This window comes from Oncorhynchus masou, chromosome 24 (genome assembly GCF_036934945.1).
Source record: "Oncorhynchus masou masou isolate Uvic2021 chromosome 24, UVic_Omas_1.1, whole genome shotgun sequence".
Classification (NCBI taxonomy): domain Eukaryota; kingdom Metazoa; phylum Chordata; class Actinopteri; order Salmoniformes; family Salmonidae; genus Oncorhynchus; species Oncorhynchus masou.
Window position 1 is genome coordinate 111,870,250 of NC_088235.1, and position 19,980 is coordinate 111,890,229.

The 19,980-nt window shown below is 48.8% G+C and overlaps 1 protein-coding gene across 1 annotated transcript in view; it reads right to left on the reverse strand.

The window, feature by feature from the left end:
- Nucleotides 1–2,696: 2,696 nt before the first annotated feature.
- hs2st1b (heparan sulfate 2-O-sulfotransferase 1b) overlaps nucleotides 2,697–19,980 on the reverse strand; it is a 60,402-nt gene continuing 43,118 nt past the window's right edge. Inside the window, exons 2-7 of the mRNA XM_064933246.1 lie at nucleotides 14,688–14,926; nucleotides 10,777–10,862; nucleotides 5,631–5,769; nucleotides 5,399–5,496; nucleotides 4,953–5,110; nucleotides 2,697–3,197 (exon numbers count right to left, since the gene is read on the reverse strand). Of these exons, the coding sequence (XP_064789318.1) occupies nucleotides 2,971–3,197; nucleotides 4,953–5,110; nucleotides 5,399–5,496; nucleotides 5,631–5,769; nucleotides 10,777–10,862; nucleotides 14,688–14,926 (947 nt within the window). The 3' untranslated portion in view covers nucleotides 2,697–2,970. The remainder of the gene's footprint in view (nucleotides 3,198–4,952; nucleotides 5,111–5,398; nucleotides 5,497–5,630; nucleotides 5,770–10,776; nucleotides 10,863–14,687; nucleotides 14,927–19,980) is intronic.

The following is a 19,980-nucleotide window of genomic DNA, read 5'->3' on the forward strand; positions in this document are numbered from 1 at the left end:
CTTCACAACAATTGAACCGCTCTCCTTGAAGTTCTTGATGATCCAATAAATGGTTGATTTAGGTGCAATCTTACTGGCAGCAATATCCTTGCCTGTGAGGCCGTTTCTGTACAAAGCAATGATGACGTCACGTGTTTCCTTGCAGGTAACCATGGTTGACAGAGGAAGAACAATAATTCCAAGCACCACCCTCCTTTTGAAGCTTCCAACCCGTTATTCAAACTCAATCAACAAGACAGAGTGATCTCCAGCCTTGTCCTCATCAACACTCACACCTGTGTTAACGAGAGAATCACTGACATGATGTCAGCTCGTCCTTTTGTGGCAGGGCTGAAATGCAGTGGAAATGTTTTTGGGGGATTCAGTTCATTTGCATGGCAAAGAGGGACTTTGCAAATAATTGCAATTCATCTAATCACCCTTCTTAACATTCTGGAGTATATGCAAATTGCCATCATACAAACTGAGGCAGCAGAATGAAAATGAATGCTGTATCATTCTCAACTTTTGGCAACGACTGTACACACACAATGTAGATGAACAGCCCTTAACACGCCGAGCTGTAGCCACCCGGCATCACGCCGAGCTGTAGCCACCCGGCATCACGCCGAGCTGTAGCCACCCGGCATCACGCCGAGCTGTAGCCACCCGGCATCACGCCGAGCTGAAGCCACCCGGCATCACGCCGAGCTGAAGCCACCCGGCATCACGCCGAGCTGAAGCCACCCGGCATCACGCCGAGCTGAAGCCACCCGGCATCACGCCGAGCTGAAGCCACCCGGCATCACGCCGAGCTGAAGCCACCCGGCATCACGCCGAGCTGAAGCCACCCGGCATCACGCCGAGCTGAAGCCACCCGGCATCACGCCGAGCTGAAGCCACTCTTTCCTCCTTGTTAGTACATTACCTCCCTTTCACAGTCACCCAGCTTAGGCATGAGCCAGCAAACTGTCCTTCTGACACGAGCCAGCAAACTGTCCTTCTGACACTTTGATCTGACATTTTGTTCAACAAATCAAACGTCCCAATTTCTGACATACTCCTGTTTTCTTTTGAATTGACCTTCTTATTTGTTGTTTGATTTAAATTTTCAAAAACAAAACGTAAAATAGACAAAATCTTTTGTTGGATGTCGTCCGATGTGGTTGTGGTTGGGCAGCCATTTTGAGTTGGAGCCTGAAGACCACAAGGCAGGTCCCCAGTGGAGGGGGGGCTTATTGACCTCTGACCTGCGTGTAGATACACGCAGGTCAGATGTTGGATCTGGCTTCAATAACCTGTAGAAGTGGCCAGCTACAGAGAAGTACAGGACACCATGTTGGATCTGGCTTCAATAACCTGTAGAAGTGACCAACTACAGAGAAGTACAGGACACCATGTTGGATCTGGCTTCAATAACCTGTAGAAGTGACCAACTACAGAGAAGTACAGGACACCATGTTGGATCTGGCTTCAATAACTTGTAGAAGTGGCCAGCTGCAGAGAAGTACAGGACACCATGTTGGATTTGAGACCTGTTCAAATACCTTGTAGAAGTCAACAACTACAGTGAAGAACAAGGAACCAATGAAACCAGCACAGTATCCCCCAGACATGGTACAGCTACACAGTAGGTCCCCATCCAGTTAATGTTATGATGGCATTCTGTAACGTGTGTTACAGGGTGAATAATGGTCAGGCTCTGCCGTCTGAACTAACACAGAGAGTAGAGTGTATGACCTCGTCAACACCCCCCTGGCCTGATGTTAACCCAGACCTCATCAACATTCCCCCCTGGCCTGATGTTAACCCAGACCTCATCACCATCCCCCTGGCCTGATGTTAACCCAGACCTCATCACCATCTCCCCCTGGCCTGATGTTAACCCAGACCACATCAACACCCCCCTGGCCTGATGTTAACCCAGACCTCATCACCATCCCCCTGGCCTGATGTTAACCCAGACCTCATCACCATCCCCCTGGCCTGATGTTAACCCAGACCTCATCAACATCCCCCTGGCCTGATGTTAACCCAGACCACATCAACACCCCCTGGCCTGATGTTAACCCAGACCTCATCAACATTCCCCCCTGGCCTGATAACCCAGACCTCATCAACACCCCCCTGGCCTGATGTTAACCCAGACCTCATCAACATTCCCCCTGGCCTGATGTTAACCCAGACCTCATCAACACCCCCTGGCCTGATGTTAACCCAGACCTCATCAACACCCCCTGGCCTGATGTTAACCCAGACCTCATCAACATCCCCCTGGCCTGATGTTAACCCAGACCTCATCAACACCCCCCTGGCCTGATAACCCAGACCTCATCAACATCCCCCCTGGCCTGATGTTAACCCAGACCTCATCACCATCCCCCCTGGCCTGATGTTAACCCAGACCTCATCAACACCCCCTGGCCTGTTAACCCAGACCTCATCAACACCCCCCTGGCCTGATGTTAACCCAGACCTCATCACCATCCCCCTGGCCTGATGTTAACCCAGACCTCATCACCATCCCCCTGGCCTGATGTTAAACCAGACCTCATCACCATCCCCCCTGGCCTGATGTTAACCCAGACCTCATCAACACCCTCCTGGCCTGATGTTAACCCAGACCTCATCAACACCCCCTGGCCTGATGTTAACCCAGACCTCATCACCATCCCCCCCTGGCCTGATGTTAACCCAGACCTCATCACCATCCCCCCCTGGCCTGATGTTAACCCAGACCTCATCAACATCCCCCTGGCCTGATAACCCAGACCTCATCAACACCCCCCTGGCCTGATGTTAACCCAGACCTCATCAACACCCCCCTGGCCTGATGTTAACCCAGACCTCATCAACATCCCCCTGGCCTGATAACCCAGACCTCATCAACACCCCCCTGGCCTGATAACCCAGACCTCATCAACATCCCCCTGGCCTGATAACCCAGACCTCATCACCATCCACCTGGCCTGATGTTAACCCAGTTCCACCCTAGTTCACTTTGGGGTAGATTTTCTCATAGAAGAAGTTCTGTGCCAGCAGGTAGAGTTCCCCGTCCTTCTCCCGGACGGCGTGGGCTCTGACAAATTGGAACTGCTCCTGGGCAAACTCATAGAACTCATTCTCCATCTTCCAGATGTCGGACTGCTGCAGCTTGGCGATGGACTCCTTGGTGGGTGGCTTCTTCTCTGTGGTCTTCCGCAGGTGGGACTTCTTACCTGGGAGCACACGGGAACAGGAGAGGATCGGTTAGGGTCTACAGAGGTTCGTCCTTTAAAAGTTGCAGCGTATTGCAGCGCACAGTACTCGTTTATTTTGATTAAAAGCCATGAATGAGTGAGTCACTCAGCTTTATATAGGTGCCGGCTATATGACTGTGCCATCAACTTGACAATATATAACGATATTTGGAGATTATTCAGATTACAAAATCGCTGACTTGTTTTTTTGAAAAGTAAATAAAGGCCAAAACATTTATGTTTTTATAGAGAGAGAAACGCTGGGCCAATTGTTCGCCTCCCAATCACGTTCAGATGTGATAAACAACAACAACTTAGAACCTAACCTAGAAATACATTTAATGATAGAATTCTCCCCCTACCCTCCATCTTGGCAAGTCTACAGTCCAGCTACCTGCTAGAACAGCGGGAACATTTCCCTCGTCAGCCCCATTATTAGTGCAACGCCCCTTAAAGTGTTGCTCTGTGCTACCCAGTGTGGCAGGGTGGGAGTCCACCCGCCCTACCTCCTCCTCGGTCTGTCTTCTGTGCGTGGCTCTGCGGCCCATCCCGCGCCCCCTGCCCTCGTGTCTTGACCCTTGCACGCTTTCAGTGGATACAGCTGGAGAACTGCAAGGCAGTCCCATTGTGCACCACTTGGGAGCCATGACCAATATATATTGTCCTGCTAATAAAAAATAATATTTTGGAGATGATTTCATTTTCAAACAATGTAAAATGAGCGAGAAATAGGCCATTCTTGAACATGGGGTGAGATATTGTTACTTGTTACTAATTTGTAAATAAAGCCAGTTTGTTATTTATTTCTGTTTTTAAAGCGAGAAAAAAGACACAAAAAAACCTTGTCATCTCATGGGTCTCCCAGTTGAGGGCGGCACGGGTATTGAACCAGCATTTGTAGCAACACAGCTTGTACTGCTATGCAGTGTCTTAGGCGCTGTACAACGTGACTGGTCGGGAATGGCCTACAGTACTACAGTAAGCGCAAAACAATCCTAACAAAATAAAATTATAAAAACCTTAATTTATGCACAATTATCAGTTTCTATTGAGGTTTATGCCACCCATTCATTGTCAGTTAGAGACACAGTTGGACTCAAAAGCATAATCAGTGCTCTAACTCCCCCTTGTGGTGGTCTGAAGCAATGAAGTGGTGACGCAGGGTACCGTACTAATCAACAAATTACCTCTAAGTACCGCAGCATAATTGCAAAAACTTTTAGTGGAGCAACCACTGTATCTATCCAACAGGCTACTCCTTCACTTGGTCTGCCCAAGTGCCCTAAATATAGTAGGTTATTCTGCCCAAGAGCCCTAAATATAGTAGGTTATTCTGCCCAAGTGCCCTAAATATAGTAGGTTATTCTGCCCAAGTGCCCTAAATATAGTAGGTTATTCTGCCCAAGTGCCCTAAATATAGTAGGTTATTCTGCCCAAGTGCCCTAAATATAGTAGGTTATTCTGCCCAAGTGCCCTAAATATAGTAGGTTATTCTGCCCAAGTGCCCTAAATATAGTAGGTTATTCTGCCCAAGTGCCCTAAATATAGTAGGTTATTCTGCCCCAGTGTACTAAACGCTGTTACCAAGAAAAGAGCAGAGCGGCAGAGTGGGGCTGCAGACCAGGGTCGGTCAGAAGGACATGGCGCACAGAGACAAGGCGAGAACACTGACAGGGTTTTATCTGCTGAGGCTAAGTGAGAGGAACCAGGATACATGATGTGCCAGTACAGTACCTGTTTTGTAGAGGCCTGTGGCACCCTTGAAGAAGCGGGGCAGGGCTGCCTCCAGCATCATGATAAAGTCTTCCAGCTCCTCTGTCACTCCGACTAGTAGATATTCATTCAGCAGGTTATACTTGGCCTGATCCAGGGCCCACCTGCTGCCTACATTCCTATAGTACACACACACACACAACATGGTAATTACAAATAGAAAACTCATTTAATGAGAGATATCTGTGGTTTACACACTGTTTAACAACAACAAATGACTTAATCATTACGTTATCAATGTGTTCTGATTACTAACACATTGACCCAGCCGGTGCAATGGGGATAAGTGGGTCAGCGCTGGCAGCCATGTTGGCTCCCACCCAACGCTGGCAGCCATGTTGGCTCCCACCCAGCGCTGGCAGCCATGTTGGCTCCCACCCAGCGCTGGCAGCCATGTTGGTACCCACCAGCACTCTGAGTAGTGTCCACAGAAGAACGGGATCTGGAGCCAAAGCTTCTCAGAGGCACAGTCAGAACCACCTGCTGACACACACTCATCAAAGGTCTAAAAAAAACACACACACACAAACGTCAGAAATAGAGCTTCATATACACTCACTAGGGCGATAAGACATTTTAAAACACCATTGAAAGCCAGTATGTTACTGTGTAACTGTTTGTATATGTACACAACAATACCTTTTTGTCACCTTGTTTTCTCCGTCGAAGGCCAGGCCTGTAGTCATCTCCAAACCTCAGGAAGTAGTAGTATGATACGAGGCGTTGGATGGGGTCCCGGACCACGTTGATGTAAACGGGTTTACCTCTCACCCCATACCTATCAGAGGGCAAATAGTTAGCAGTATACCTAATCCCAATATTTAGCAGTACACCTAATCCCAATAGTTAGCAGTATACCTAATCCCAATATTTAGCAGTATACCTAATCCCAATAGTTAGGAGTATACCTAATCCCAATACTTAGCAGTATACCTAATCCCAATAGTTAGGAGTATACCTAATCCCAATAGTTAGGAGTATACCTGTACCTAATCCCAATACTTAGCAGTATACCTAATCCCAATACTTAGCAGTATACCTAATCCCAATAGTTAGGAGTATACCTAATCCCAATAGTTAGGAGTATACCTAATCCCAATAGTTAGGAGTATACCTAATCCCAATAGTTAGGAGTATACCTAATCCCAATAGTTAGGAGTATACCTAATCCCAATAGTTAGGAGTATACCTAATCCCAATAGTTAGGAGTATACCTAATCCCAATAGTTAGGAGTATACCTAATCCCAATAGTTAGGGGTATACCTAATCCCAATAGTTAGGAGTATACCTAATCCCAATAGTTAGGAGTATACCTAATCCCAATAGTTAGCAGTATACCTAATCCCAATAGTTAGGAGTATACCTAATCCCAATAGTTAGGAGTATACCTAATCCCAATAGTTAGGAGTATACCTAATCCCAATAGTTAGGAGTATACCTAATCCCAATAGTTAGGAGTATACCTGTACCTAATCCCAATAGTTAGGAGTATACCTGTACCTAATCCCAATAGTTAGGAGTATACCTAATCCCAATAGTTAGGAGTATACCTAATCCCAATAGTTAGGGGTATACCTAATCCCAATAGTTAGGGGTATACCTAATCCCAATAGTTAGGGGTATACCTAATCCCAATAGTTAGGAGTATACCTAATCCCAATAGTTAGGAGTATACCTAATCCCAATAGTTAGGAGTATACCTAATCCCAATAGTTAGCAGTATACCTAATCCCAATAGTTAGGAGTATACCTAATCCCAATACTTAGCAGTATACCTAATCCCAATAGTTAGCAGTATACCTAATCCCAATTGTTAGGATAGTTACAGTGCATTCGGAAAGTAATAAGATCCCTACACCTTTCCCACATTTTGTTACGTTACAGCCTTATTCTAAAAATGATTAAATTGTTTTTTTCCCCCTCATCAATCTACACACAATACTCCATAATGACAAAGCAAATGAAACGTTTGAAAATGTATTAAAAATAAAAACTGAAATATGACATTTCCATAAGTAGTATTCAAACCCTTTACTCAGTACTTTGTTGAAGCACCTTTGGCAGTGATTACAGCCTCGAGTCTTCTTGGGTATGACGCTACAAGCTCGGCACACCTGTATTTGGGGAGTTTCTCCCATTCTTCTCTGCAGATCCTCTCAAGCTCTGTCAGGTTGGATGGGGAGAGTCCCTGCACAGCTATTTTCTCCAGAGATGTTCGATCACGTTCATGTCCAGGCTCTGACTGGGTCACTCAAGGATATTCAGAGACTTGTCCCGAAGCCACTCCTGCATCATCTTGGCTGTGTGCTTAGGGTCGTTGTATTGTTGGAAGGTGAACCCTCGCCCCCCAGTCTGAGGTCCTGAGTGCTCTGGAGTAGGTTTTCATCAAAGATCTCTCTGTATTTTGCTCCGTTCATCTTTCCCTCGATTCTGCCTAATCTCCCAGTCCCTGCTGCTGAAACACATGCTGCCGCCACCATGCTTCACCATAGGGATGGTGCCGCTGAAAAACAAACCTACAGCACGATGCTGCTACCACCTCGCTTCAGGCCAATGAGTTCAATCTTGGTTTCATCAGACCAGAGAATCTTGTTTCTCATGGTCTGAGAGTCTTTAGGTGTCTTTTAGCAAACTCCAAGCGGGCTGTCATGTGCTTTTTACTGAGGAGTGGCTTCCATCTGGCCACTCTACCACAAAAGGCCTGATTGGTGGAGTGTTGCAGAGATGGTTGTCCTTCTGGAAGGTTCTCCCATCCCCACAGAGGAACTCTGTCAGAGTGACCATCGGGTTCTTGGTCACCTCTCTGATCAAGGCCACTCTGTAAATATGGTCTGTTTATATTTTATACCTGCAAAACATTCTAAAAACCTGTTTTCGCTTTGTCATTGTGGGGTAATGGGTGTCGACGGATGAGGATTTTACTTCATCCATGTTAGAATAAGGCTGTAACAAAATGTGGAAAAAGTCAAGGGGTACGAATACTTCCCGAATGTGTTGTACCTAATCACAATAGTTAGGACTAAACACCACAGTTCATAAGTTTGGAGTTACTTAAAAAAAAATAATCTCCATTAAAACATCAAATTTATCAGAAATACAGTGTAGACATTGTTAATGTTGTAAATGACTACTATAGCTAGAAACGGCTGATTTTTAATGGAATATCTACATAGGTGTACAGAGGCCCGTTCTTAGCAACCATCACTCCTGTGTTCCAATGGCACGTTGTGTTAGCTAATCCAAGTGTATCGTTTTAAAAGGCTAATTGATCATTAGAAAACCCTTTAGCAATTATGTTAGCACAGCTGAAAACTGTTGTGCTGATTAAAGAAGCAATAAAACTGGTCTTCTTTAGACTAGTTGAGTATCTGGAGCATCAGCAATTGTGGGTTCGATTACAGGCTCAAGATGACTAGAATCAAATACTTTTTTTCTGAAACTCGTCAGTCTATTCATGTTCTGAGAAATGAAGGCTATTTCGTGCGAGAAATTGCCAAGAAACTGAAGATCTCGTACAACGCTGTGTACTAGTCCCTTCACAGAACAGCGCAAACTGTCTCTAACCAGAACAGGAAGTGTGGGAGGACCCAGTGCACAATTGAGCAAGAGGACAAGTACATTAGAGTGTCTAGTTTGAGAAACAGACGCCTCAACTGGTAGCTTCATTAAATAGTACCCGCAAAACACCAGTCTCAACGTCAACAGTGAAGAGGCGACTCCGGGATGCTGACCTCAGTTTCTTGGCAATTTCTCACATGGAATAGCCTTTCAGCATTTAAAATGATAAACTTGTATTAGCTAACACAACGTGCCGTTGGAACACAGGAGTGATGGTTGCTGATAATGGGTCTCTGTTCGCCTATGTAGATATTCCTTTAAAAAAAATCTGCCATTTCCAGCTACAAAAGTAATTTTCGACTTTAACAATGTCTACATTGTATTTCTGATTAATTTGATGTTATTTTAATGGACAAAACATGTGCTTTTCTTTCAAAAACAAGGACATTTCTAAGTGACCCCAAACGTTTGAACAGTGGTGTACCTGTCCCTAATGACAACAGTTAGGGGAACGCCTAAAGACAACAGTTAGGGGAACGCCTAAAGACAACAGTTAGGGGAACGCCTAAAGACAACAGTTAGGGGAACGCCTAAAGACAACAGTTAGGGGAACGCCTAAAGACAACAGTTAGGGGAACGCCTAAAGACAACAGTTAGGAGAACGCCTAATGACAACAGTTAGGAGAACACCTAAAGACAACAGTTAGGGTCACGCCTAATGACAACAGTTAGGGTCACGCCTAATGACAACAGTTAGGGTCACGCCTAATGACAACAGTTAGGGTCACGCCTAATGACAACAGTTAGGGTCACGCCTAATGACAACAGTTAGGGTCACGCCTAATGACAACAGTTAGGGTCACGCCTAATGACAACAGTTAGGGTCACGCCTAATGACAACAGTTAGGGTCACGCCTAATGACAACAGTTAGGGTCACGCCTAATGACAACAGTTAGGGTCACGCCTAATGACAACAGTTAGGGTCACGCCTAATGACAACAGTTAGGGTCACGCCTAATGACAACAGTTAGGGTCACGCCTAATGACAACAGTTAGGGTCACGCCTAATGACAACAGTTAGGGTCACGCCTAATGACAACAGTTAGGGTCACGCCTAATGACAACAGTTAGGGTCACGCCTAATGACAACAGTTAGGGTCACGCCTAATGACAACAGTTAGGGTCACGCCTAATGACAACAGTTAGGGTCACGCCTAATGACAACAGTTAGGGTCACGCCTAATGACAACAGTTAGGGTCACGCCTAATGACAACAGTTAGGGTCACGCCTAATGACAACAGTTAGGGTCACGCCTAATGACAACAGTTAGGGTCACGCCTAATGACAACAGTTAGGGTCACACCTAAAGACAACAGTTAGGGTCACACCTAAAGACAACAGTTAGGGTCACACCTAAAGACAACAGTTAGAAGTGAAGTGCTAAAATAATAGCTGAACATCTTTGGAGCTTTTGATTCACTCCCAATGCATTTCACAAATACAGGACTAGTTCCGCTTTCAGCCACATGGTGGCAGCAGCCGTTTTGAGGAAATGAAGAGCAAAGATGAATCCCACAGTCGGATAAGTATACAAGCAATGAGAGCAGTAAAAAAAGAAAAAGAAATCTACATCAGTAAATAAATAAAAGCACCAAGTCATGACCTTCTTCATGTGTCATATAAAATGTGTTTGTTACTGATATCGTTTAAGTAAAGAATGTTGTGGAGAGTGTTTACATGGGCGAATCAAGCCGAATGCTCTGTAAAAAAAATTTATAGAGATGCAATTCCCGGCACAAATAGTTTACAAAATGTTTAGATTTAGGCTATAAAAATGGATTTTATCAAAGAAAACGGCACTTCATTTGATCAATGGGATACTCAGGAAGAGAAATAAGAGCAAGATATCAGAATGTAAGTCATAATTTTACCTTCAGATGTGAATGTCTAAAAACTGGCATGGCGGAAAATGTTTCTGTTCTTGATTGCTCTTCTCAAACAAAAGCATGGGATATGTTCTCTGTAATAGCTATTTTAAATTTGAAAACGTAGTTTGATTACCAAGATTCTAATCTTTTGAAGGGTGTAAGACACTTGCATTTTCAAGAATGTTTAATGTTACGAAATTGTATTTTTAGTTGTCACTCTGAAATTTCCCCTGATGTTGATCCCTGTACGGGGACAGCAGCCATATTTAAGTAAAGAATGTTGTGGAGAGTTTTACTTGGAGAAGTCGAGGAAAGCCACATGTCCGTGGTAGAACCCAGGCTTCATCGCTCTCCAGGACGTCACGTTACGGACAAAGCGCACCTGGAAGCACAAATCAAGAGTCCTAATCACACAAGCTGATTAGTTTGTTATCCATGTGGTCTATGCATGTCTGACACAGACACGAGGACAAGTACATTAGAGTGGCAGGGTAGCCTAGTGGTTTAGAGCATTGGACTTGTCACTGAAAAGGCTGTACTATTGAATCCCCCGAGCTGACAAGGTGAAAATCTGTCGTTCTGCCCCTGAACAAGGCAGTTAACCCACTGTTCCTAGGCCGTCATTGTGAATAAGAATTTGTTCTTAACTGACTTGCCTAGTTAAATAAAAAGGTTAAAAAATAAAAAAATGACAACAAAAAAATATACAACTTCCTTCCTGTCTCCATTAACATCTTCTTCTTCAAACTGAAAGGTTTTGTTAACGTTCCCATTTTCCTATTTCTTATTTTGAGGTAACACTCTTATCCAAACAGATAAGTTTAAAAAGAACATCAAAGATCGAATTGGATTTATGTGCAATCCACACTACAGTCCCTTGTGGCTACGAGTTTCTCTCATCTATCTAGGTGACATTTAACAATGCTCAGATTCTCCCCACCCATGTCGTATCGTCTGCACAGGGAAGAGACCGCTGTGAGAACAGACAGGCTATTACCTTGGCAGAGCAGAGGAGCGGACAGAACTAACACCATCACGGCTCTAGCCAGAGGCTCCAAGGCATTCCTTCTGCTGGTTCTCCGTGTTCTCAGCAGGAGTCGCAGTGACAGTCAGGAATACAAATGCACACAGCCAGACTAAACACGTCAGGGCTGTGGAGTCAGGGCTGTGGAGTCAGGGCTGTGGAGTCAGGGCTGTGGAGTCAGGGCTGTGGAAGACACAGCCAGACCAGACTAAACACTGTGGAAGACACAGCCAGACCAGGCTAAACACTGTGGAAGACACAGCCAGACCAGACTAAACACTGTGGAAGACACAGCCAGACCAGGCTAAACACTGTGGCAGACACAGCCAGACCAGGCTAAACACTGTGGAAGACACAGCCAGACCAGGCTAAACACTGTGGAAGACACAGCCAGACCAGGCTAAACACTGTGGCAGACACAGCCAGACCAGACTAAACACTGTGGAAGACACAGCCAGACCAGGCTAAACACTGTGGAAGACACAGCCAGACCAGACTAAACACTGTGGAAGACACAGCCAGACCAGACTAAACACTGTGGAAGACACAGCCAGACCAGACTAAACACTGTGGAAGACACAGCCAGACCAGACTAAACACTGTGGAAGACACAGCCAGACCAGACTAAACACTGTGGAAGACACAGCCAGACCAGACTAAACACTGTAGAGGACACAGCCAGACCAGACTAAACACTGTGGAAGACACAGCCAGACCAGGCTAAACACTGTGGAAGACACAGCCAGACCAGGCTAAACACTGTAGAAGACACAGCCAGACCAGACTAAACACTGTAGAGGACACAGCCAGACCAGACTAAACACTGTGGAAGACACAGCCAGACCAGGCTAAACACTGTAGAAGACACAGCCAGACCAGGCTAAACACTGTAGAAGACACAGCCAGACCAGACTAAACACTGTAGAAGACACAGCCAGACCAGACTAAACACTGTGGAAGACACAGCCAGACCAGACTAAACACTGTGGAAGACACAGCCAGACCAGGCTAAACACTGTGGAAGACACAGCCAGACCAGGCTAAACACTGTAGAAGACACAGCCAGACCTAGTGGTTAGAGTGTAGAGGCGGCAGGGTGGCCTAGTGGTTAGAGTGTAGGGGCGGCAGGATGGCCTAGTGGTTAGAGTGTAGGGGCGGCAGGGTGGCCTAGTGGTTAGAGTGTAGGGGCGGCAGGGTGGCCTAGTGGTTAGAGTGTAGAGGCGGTAGGGTGGCCTTGTGGTTAGAGTGTAGAGGCGGCAGGGTGGCCTAGTGGTTAGAGTGTAGGGACGGCAGGATAGCCTAGTGGTTAGAGTGCAGGGGCGGCAGGGTGGCCTAGTGGTTAGAGTGCAGAGGCGGTAGGGTGGCCTAGTGGTTAGAGTGTAGGGGCGGCAGGGTAGCCTAGTGGTTAGAGTGTAGGGACGGCAGGGTAGCCTAGTGGTTAGAGTGTAGGGGCGGCAGGGTAGCCTAGTGGTTAGAGTGTAGGGGCGGAGGGTAGCCTAGTGGTTAGAGTGTAGAGGCGGAGGGTGGCCTAGTGGTTAGAGTGTAGGGGTGGCAGGGTGGCCTAGTGGTTAGAGTGTAGAGGCGGAGGGTAGCCTAGTGGTTAGAGTGTAGGGACGGCAGGGTAGCCTAGTGGTTAGAGTGTAGGGGCGGCAGGGTAGCCTAGTGGTTAGTGTGTAGGGGCGGCAGGGTAGCCTAGTGGTTAGAGTGTAGGGACGGCAGGGTGGCCTAGTGGTTAGAGTGTAGGGGTGGCAGGGTGGCCTAGTGGTTAGAGTGTAGAGGCGGAGGGTGGCCTAGTGGTTAGAGTGCAGGGACGGCAGGGTAGCCTAGTGGTTAGAGTGTAGGGGCGGCAGGATGGCCTAGTGGTTAGAGTGTAGGGGCGGCAGGGTGGCCTAGTGGTTAGAGTGTAGGGGCGGCAGGGTAGCCTAGTGGTTAGAGTGTAGGGACGGCAGGGTAGCCTAGTGGTTAGAGTGTAGGGGCGGCAGGGTGGCCTAGTGGTTAGAGTGTAGAGGCGGTAGGGTGGCCTTGTGGTTAGAGTGTAGAGGCGGCAGGGTGGCCTAGTGGTTAGAGTGTAGGGACGGCAGGATAGCCTAGTGGTTAGAGTGCAGGGGCGGCAGGGTGGCCTAGTGGTTAGAGTGCAGAGGCGGTAGGGTGGCCTAGTGGTTAGAGTGTAGGGGCGGCAGGATGGCCTAGTGGTTAGAGTGTAGGGGCGGCAGGGTGGCCTAGTGGTTAGAGTGTAGGGGCGGCAGGGTGGCCTAGTGGTTAGAGTGTAGAGGCGGTAGGGTGGCCTTGTGGTTAGAGTGTAGAGGCGGCAGGGTGGCCTAGTGGTTAGAGTGTAGGGACGGCAGGATAGCCTAGTGGTTAGAGTGCAGGGGCGGCAGGGTGGCCTAGTGGTTAGAGTGCAGAGGCGGTAGGGTGGCCTAGTGGTTAGAGTGTAGGGGCGGCAGGGTAGCCTAGTGGTTAGAGTGTAGGGACGGCAGGGTAGCCTAGTGGTTAGAGTGTAGGGGCGGCAGGGTAGCCTAGTGGTTAGAGTGTAGGGGCGGAGGGTAGCCTAGTGGTTAGAGTGTAGAGGCGGAGGGTGGCCTAGTGGTTAGAGTGTAGGGGTGGCAGGGTGGCCTAGTGGTTAGAGTGTAGGGGTGGCAGGGTGGCCTAGTGGTTAGAGTGTAGAGGCGGAGGGTAGCCTAGTGGTTAGAGTGTAGGGACGGCAGGGTAGCCTAGTGGTTAGAGTGTAGGGGCGGCAGGGTAGCCTAGTGGTTAGTGTGTAGGGGCGGCAGGGTAGCCTAGTGGTTAGAGTGTAGGGACGGCAGGGTGGCCTAGTGGTTAGAGTGTAGGGGTGGCAGGGTGGCCTAGTGGTTAGAGTGTAGAGGCGGAGGGTGGCCTAGTGGTTAGAGTGTAGGGACGGCAGGGTAGCCTAGTGGTTAGAGTGTAGGGGCGGCAGGGTAGCCTAGTGGTTAGAGCGTTGGACTAGTAACCGGAAGGTTGCAAGTTCAAATCCCCGAGCTGACAAGGTACAAATCTGTCGTTCTGCCCCTGAACAGGCAGTTAACCCACTGTTCCTAGGCCGTCGTTGAAAATAAGAACTGACTTGCCTAGTTAAATAAAGGTAAAAAAATAAACTTAATACCTCCTGTTTCTAAATGCTGGTGGATGCGTCTTGTTGTAGGAGTGTTTATAAAGTGTTCTCACCTGGTCTTGTAAGGACATGACAGGATTGTTCTTGGTGGTGTTGATGTGCAAAACGTGGAAGTGGTTCTTTCCACACAGGTCGTAGGCGATGTTGGTGAACGACGTGCTCGCCGTCTTGGGCACCCGGTTATATATGATAACCACGTCCTCTGCCTCAGCCAGCGACGGCGTGTCCCGTACGCCATCTTGGGTGTGACGCTGCTCCACCTCCCTCACCTCATGTCTGGCGATGGTACGCTCTTATAGGAGGGAGACAAGAGGAAGGTCAAGGTTCACGCTCAGAAAATATTTATTGTGCCAACGAGGCAACAATGGTCGCTAGCAATGATCTGGTTTAACAATAAATAAGGGATACTGGGGGAATAAATGATGAAGACAGAGCACACTGCTGGATAGACTGGAGTGTCACAGTGTACCAGCAGAGGGAGCAGGGGAGGCCTCAGGACGTGGACACAACAGCCTTTCATCTTCTATGACAAGTGCCTCCAGATAAGCAGGCTATAGTCAATTACTTGGCCCAGTGTTTTTCACTTAAGGTGGGATAGAGAGAGAGAGGGGGGATAGAGAGAGAGGGGGATAGAGAGAGGGGAGGGATAGAGAGAGGGGGATAGAGAGAGAGAGGGGGAGAGAGGGGGGATAGAGAGAGAGGGGGGATAGAGAGAGGGGGGGGATAGAGAGAGGGGGGATAGAGAGAGAGAGGGGATAGAGAGAGAGGGGATAGAGAGAGAGAGAGGGGATAGAGAGAGAGAGAGGGGATAGAGAGAGGGGGATAGAGAGAGAGGGGGATAGAGAGAGGGGGGGATAGAGAGAGAGAGAGGGGGGGGGTAGAGCGAGAGAGAGGGGGGGTAGAGCGAGAGAGAGAGGGGGATAGAGAGAGAGGGGATATAGAGAGAGGGGATAGAGAGAGAGAGGATAGAGCGAGAGGGGATAGAGAGAGAGGGGGGATAGAGAGAGAGGGGGATAGAGAGAGGGGGGGATAGAGAGAGAGAGAGGGGGTAGAGCGAGAGAGAGAGGGGGGATAGAGAGAGAGGGGGGGATAGAGAGAGAGGGGGGATAGAGAGAGAGGGGGGGATAGAGAGAGGGGGGGATAGAGAGAGAGGGGGATAGAGAGAGAGAGGGGATAGAGAGGGGGGATAGAGAGAGAGGGGGGGATAGAGAGAGAGAGGGGGGGATAGAGAGAGGGGGGGGATAGAGAGAGAGAGGGGAGAGAGAGAGAGAGAGAGGGGGAGAGAGAGAGGGGGAGAGAGAGGGGGGATAGAGAGAGGGGGGAGAGAGAGAGAGAGAGAGAGGGGAGAGAGAGAGAGGGGGGGATAGAGAGAGAGAGGGGGATAGAGAGAGAGAGGGGGATAGAGAGAGAGGGGGATAGAGAGAGGGGGATAGAGAGAGAGAGGGGGGATAGAGAGAGAGAGGGGGGGGAGAGAGAGAGAGGGGGTGGAGGGGGATAGAGAGAGAGGGGGGTGGATAGAGGGAGAGAGAGAGAGGGGGGATAGAGAGAGGGGGGATAGAGAGAGAGGGGGTGGATAGAAGGAGAGAGAGAGGGGGGATAGAGAGAGAGAGAGGGGGGATAGAGAGAGGGGATAGAGAGAGGGGGGATAGAGAGAGAGGGGGATAGAGAGAGAGGGGGATAGAGAGAGAGGGGGATAGAGAGAGAGGGTGGATAGAGAGAGAGAGGGTGGATAGAGAGAGAGAGGGTGGATAGAGAGAGAGAGGGTGGATAGAGAGAGAGGGGGGATAGAGAGAGAGAGGGGGATAGAGAGAGAGAGGGGGGGATAGAGAGAGAGAGGGGGGATAGAGAGAGAGGGGGGGGATAGAGAGAGAGAGGGGGGGGTAGAGAGAGAGAGAGGGGGGATAGAGAGAGAGAGGGGGGGATAGAGAGGGTGAAGGACAGGCATGTTTTAACAACGACAGATGGGACTGATCACTCGTTCCGCTGATGGCTCCCTGTACGAACTGAAACGGTGTAATGACACAAAGCTGGTAATTGAGCCACATCCTTCGTCTACAGTAGATAGATGCCCACTGGTGCATAAAAATAACTAGGTCCCATTATCGATCACGGCTTCCCAAGGCACCATGCATCAACCTGGAAGCCGCCTGGATGTGAAGCTCGTCTCTCTGTTAAAAAGCTGTCTAAGACCAAGGTCTCCATCATCCTGTAACAGAGGATGTTTCAGTTCACACCACAGCCGTCTGAGACCTGAAGGTCTAAACTATTTCTGTTACAGGACCACTCTCTCCAAACTGCACTACACACTGCACTACTCTCTCCAAACTGCACTACTCTCTCCAAACTGCACTACTCTCTCCAAACTGCACCACTCTCTCCAAACTGCACCACTCTCTCCAAACTGCACTAATCTCTCCAAACTGCACTACTCTCTCCAAACTGCACTACACACAGCACTACTCTCTCCAAACTGCACTACTCTCTCCAAACTGCACTACTCTCTCCACACTGCACTACTCTCTCCAAACTGCACGACTCTCTCCAAACTGCACGACTCTCTCCACACTGCACGACTCTCTCCACACTGCACGACTCTCTCCAAACTGCACCACTCTCTCCAAACTGCACTACTCTCTCCAAACTGCACTACTCTCTCCAAACTGCACTACTCTCTCCAAACTGCACTACACACAGCACTACTCTCTCCAAACTGCACTACTCTCTCCAAACTGCACTACTCTCTCCAAACTGCACTACTCTCTCCAAACTGCACTACTCTCTCCAAACTGCACCACTCTCTCCAAACTGCACCACTCTCTCCAAACTGCACCACTCTCTCCAAACTGCACCACTCTCTCCAAACTGCACCACTCTCTCCAAACTGCACCACTCTCTCCAAACTGCACCACTCTCTCCAAACTGCACCACTCTCTCCAAACTGCACCACTCTCTCCAAACTGCACCACTCTCTCCAAACTGCACCACTCTCTCCAAACTGCACCACTCTCTCCAAACTGCACCACTCTCTCCAAACTGCACCACTCTCTCCAAACTGCACCACTCTCTCCAAACTGCACCACTCTCTCCAAACTGCACCACTCTCTCCAAACTGCACCACTCTCTCCAAACTGCACTACTCTCTCCAAACTGCACTACACACAGCACTACTCTCTCCAAACTGCACGACTCTCTCCACACTGCACGACTCTCTCCACACTGCACGACTCTCTCCAAACTGCACTACTCTCTCCAAACTGCACCACTCTCTCCAAACTGCACCACTCTCTCCAAACTGCACCACTCTCTCCAAACTGCACCACTCTCTCCAAACTGCATCACTCTCTCCAAACTGCACTACACACAGCACTACTCTCTCCAAACTGCACTACTCTCTCCACACTGCACTACTCTCTCCACACTGCACTACTCTCTCCACACTGCACTACTCTCTCCACACTGCACGACTCTCTCCACACTGCACGACTCTCTCCACACTGCACGACTCTCTCCACACTGCACGACTCTCTCCACACTGCACGACTCTCTCCACACTGCACGACTCTCTCCACACTGCACGACTCTCTCCACACTGCACGACTCTCTCCACACTGCACGACTCTCTCCACACTGCACTACTCTCTCCACACTGCACTACTCTCCACACTGCACTACTCTCTCCACAATGCACTACTCTCTCCACACTGCACTACTCTCTCCAAACTGCACTACTCTCTCCACACTGCACTACTCTCTCCAAACTGCACTACTATCTGCATGCAGGCATTTAGAAGAACTGCTCTGTACTCTGAAAATAAAAAAGGAGGTGTGGGGGGGGGGGGGGGGGCTCATCAGGCCAGCGAGCAGAGCACCGCACGTCTTCCCTCGTTAGCGTGGCTCAATTATCTAAAACAACCTGCCCCTTCGCAACGCACAAACCTGTTTCCAGGTGATTAAACCTTTGATGAAAACATTTAAAGAGAGGAGGCATAATTACAAGTGAAGTTTGTTTCTATTGTCGCAGTCTGACGGAAGTTAATTACAGGTATGGCCTTGTCAGTGTGTGCGCAGTGTTTCTCCTAGGATTTTTTTTTCAGCATCGTTGGCAAGTGTGTTCGGGGTGCTTCCGTTGCTGCTGCAGTGTCAGAGGACAGGCATCCTGTCTTCTGCTGGCGGGCCTCTGTTCGGGTAATTTCACCAATTCAGTGCCTTTTGAGAAGTGTAACTTGGTCAAAAAAACAAAAAACATTTGATTTGATCTAATTTTAACATTGTCATAAAGAGCAATGTTCAACTTCATTTAAACATGGTTTCCCCATCTCAAGATGTTAAATAAATATAGTATAGTAAGTCTGGCCCTCATGCGGCGTCATTGTTTTGGATTGCCTACTGGAAATAGCTCCATTGTCCTGGGTGGTGGGTGGTCCTGGGTGGTGGGTGGTCCTGGGTGGTGGGTGGTCCTGGGTGGTGGGTGGTCCTGGGTGGTCCTGGGTGGTGGGTGGTCCTGGGTGGTGGGTGGTCCTGGGTGGTGGGTGGTCCTGGGTGGTGGGTGGTCCTGGGTGGTGGGTGGTCCTGGGTGGTGGGTGGTCCTGGGTGGTCCTGGGTGGTCCTGGGTGGTCCTGGGTGGTGGGTGGTCCTGGGTGGTCCTGGGTGGTCCTGGGTGGTCCTGGGTGGTGGGTGGTCCTGGGTGGTGGGTGGTCCTGGGTGGTGGGTGGTCCTGGGTGGTCCTGGGTGGTCCTGGGTGGTGGGTGGTCCTGGGTGGTCCTGGGTGGTGGGTGGTCCTGGGTGGTCCTGGGTGGTCCTGGGTGGTCCTGGGTGGTGGGTGGTCCTGGGTGGTGGGTGGTCCTGGGTGGTGGGTGGTCCTGGGTGGTCCTGGGTGGTGGGTGGTCCTGGGTGGTCCTGGGTGGTCCTGGGTGGTGGTCTGAACACAGGATCCGCTTCAGGAAAGTCGTATTCCTTGCTGTAATGTTGGTAAGCTGACGTTGCTCTTATATCCAATAGTTCTTCTCGACTGTATGTAACAAGACTTAAGATTTCAATGTAAGAAAAAATACATAAAAAATAAAAAATACATACTGCATAGTTTATTAAGAACTCGAAGCGAGGCGAGTATCTCTGTCGGCGTCTTGCTGTTGATCCAGAACACGAACACCAGTGTTCCAGAACACAAACACCAGTGTTCCAGAACACAAACACCAGTGTTCCAGAACACAAACACCAGTGTTCCAGAACACAAACACCAGTGTTCCAGAACACAAACACCAGTGTTCCAGAACACAAACACCAGTGCTTAATCTACTTAGGTGTGAGAGCTGCTTTAGAATTAGTCTCTCAGTCTCCACACTGGAG